Source organism: Colletotrichum abscissum, assembly GCF_030869225.1.
Source record: "Colletotrichum abscissum strain IMI 504890 chromosome Unknown Scaffold_363.1, whole genome shotgun sequence".
Lineage (NCBI taxonomy): Eukaryota > Fungi > Ascomycota > Sordariomycetes > Glomerellales > Glomerellaceae > Colletotrichum > Colletotrichum abscissum.
In genome coordinates, this window is record NW_026850280.1 from 1 (window position 1) to 1703 (window position 1703).

At 51.3% G+C, this 1703-nt stretch overlaps 1 protein-coding gene across 1 annotated transcript; it reads left to right on the forward strand.

Annotated features, from left to right (window-relative positions):
* Positions 1–41: 41 nt before the first annotated feature.
* On the forward strand, positions 42–754 carry CABS01_17127 (methyltransferase domain-containing protein; the record flags this gene model as incomplete). The annotated part of the gene is made up of 2 exons (XM_060550454.1): positions 42–78; positions 207–754. Coding segments are annotated over 2 exons (585 nt in total), but the record flags the coding sequence as incomplete, so codon positions are not given.
* Positions 755–1703: the final 949 nt, after the last annotated feature.

A 1703-nucleotide genomic window follows, 5' to 3' on the forward strand; every position in this document is an offset into this window, starting at 1 on the left:
CTTCAAGCAGGTGCAATCGTTGACTGACCAAGATTCACAGTTATCTATGGGACAATGGCTGGAACGCGCAGATCATAGGTACTTTCAGGAATCCAGTTCAGCCAAGATTGTGAGTTCATTGTTTGCCGCTCAAAGACGTGGGATGCGGGGATCCGATGCTAAGAGATGGTGCAGAATTCCGATCACCACTACATTCTGCTCAACAGATAGACTGGAGGCTCTCAATAAACTGAAAGGCAAGTTTGATTATGTGCATTCAAGAAGATTGTGGGAAGCCATAGAGTCACCGGCAGAGCTTTTCAAACAAATATTTGCCCGGCTCAACCCTGGAGGCAGCTTGCAGCTGGAGAGCATCAGCTGGTTGCCTGTCGATCGACAGTGCATCTTGTCAACGTCGTCAAAATTGGGGGCATGGTGCAGAATGCTGCAGCGTGCTATGGATGCAGGCGATGGCGGACCGGGGTATGCAGGGACTGAGGGCGACCTTGAAAAGGCTGGCTTCGTTGAAGTCTCGCAAGAAACAGTCGAGTTCCGTTTGCAGGATGATCAAAACACAGCTGGAGATTGGTTCAAGCTCGGCCTGCTCACGCTACTGAAGGCAGAAGACCTTGCGCCCTTGCCATGGTTGAAGCATTGCAGGCAAGAAATATCAGCAAGGCGCCCTGCTTTCCCGTCGTTGCCCGATCCCGTCGATGAATTTTTGGCCGCAGTCGAGAAGGAACTCGCCGAAGCCGATGTTTGTTTCCGGATGTAAGTCTCTCTCCTGACGAGACCGCTGGTCAGCAGACAGCTCATTTGCGCGCAGGATGATCTGGACGGGACGTAGACCGGATGATAGTAGTGCTTGTCTTGATCGCGGGGATACGGTCGGAGGCTTGTGGTCTAGATAGAGGCTTCGCTGCGAACGGACAATGAACGAGCATAGTGCCTATGAGAGCCTGTTACGCCGGCAATTAAATGAAAGCACCCTGTCTGTGTGGCTTTTCTTTAAAGTCCAGTGCACAAGTCTAGACAGTCGGTGGCTTCCATCAGAAACCGACCCAGCTGACGGTGAACATCCACTTAGAAGCGGTGGCATAGTTCGTGTTCTCGAACAATACAGACTTATGTTGGCAAGGTTGCAGACGCGTCGGGCGTCTCTTGCTCGGATTACTCTGAATCCGCAAACTGTTGGAAGCACCTCAAACCGGTCAAGGGGTGTTTATCTTGAGTTTTCGGGCAGTCAGCCCCAGCTAGTTCCGAGACCCACCACGGCTTGGTTAGTGGCTAGGTGCTCTGAGGCGAGATGACGAGACCGTGCACCAAAGACAGGATGTTATAAAGGCGTCGTGCTCCAGAGTAGAGAGCTGAACAGATTTGAACCATACTCCGCAGCTGTTTTCAGCAAATGATTTTCTTCAAGACAGAATATGGCGATCGGTCAATCTCCTAATGTTGAACACAAACTGAAGTCCTCAGATGACTATCATGACGCCGATATTGACCACACCAGCGAGCTCGCATCACAGATCACCGTCCACGATGACAGAACCACGAAGACAATCGACGCGTTGCGGAGACGAACGCGCTATGCTGATCTTTCGGATGTTGAGGAGGGGACACTGATTGTCTTCGATCGTTATTATAGGTTCAGAACAGCGACCTTGGCGATGCGACAGTCGGATTCAATATCGCATCACACGGAGGACGACAGCAAGAACAAA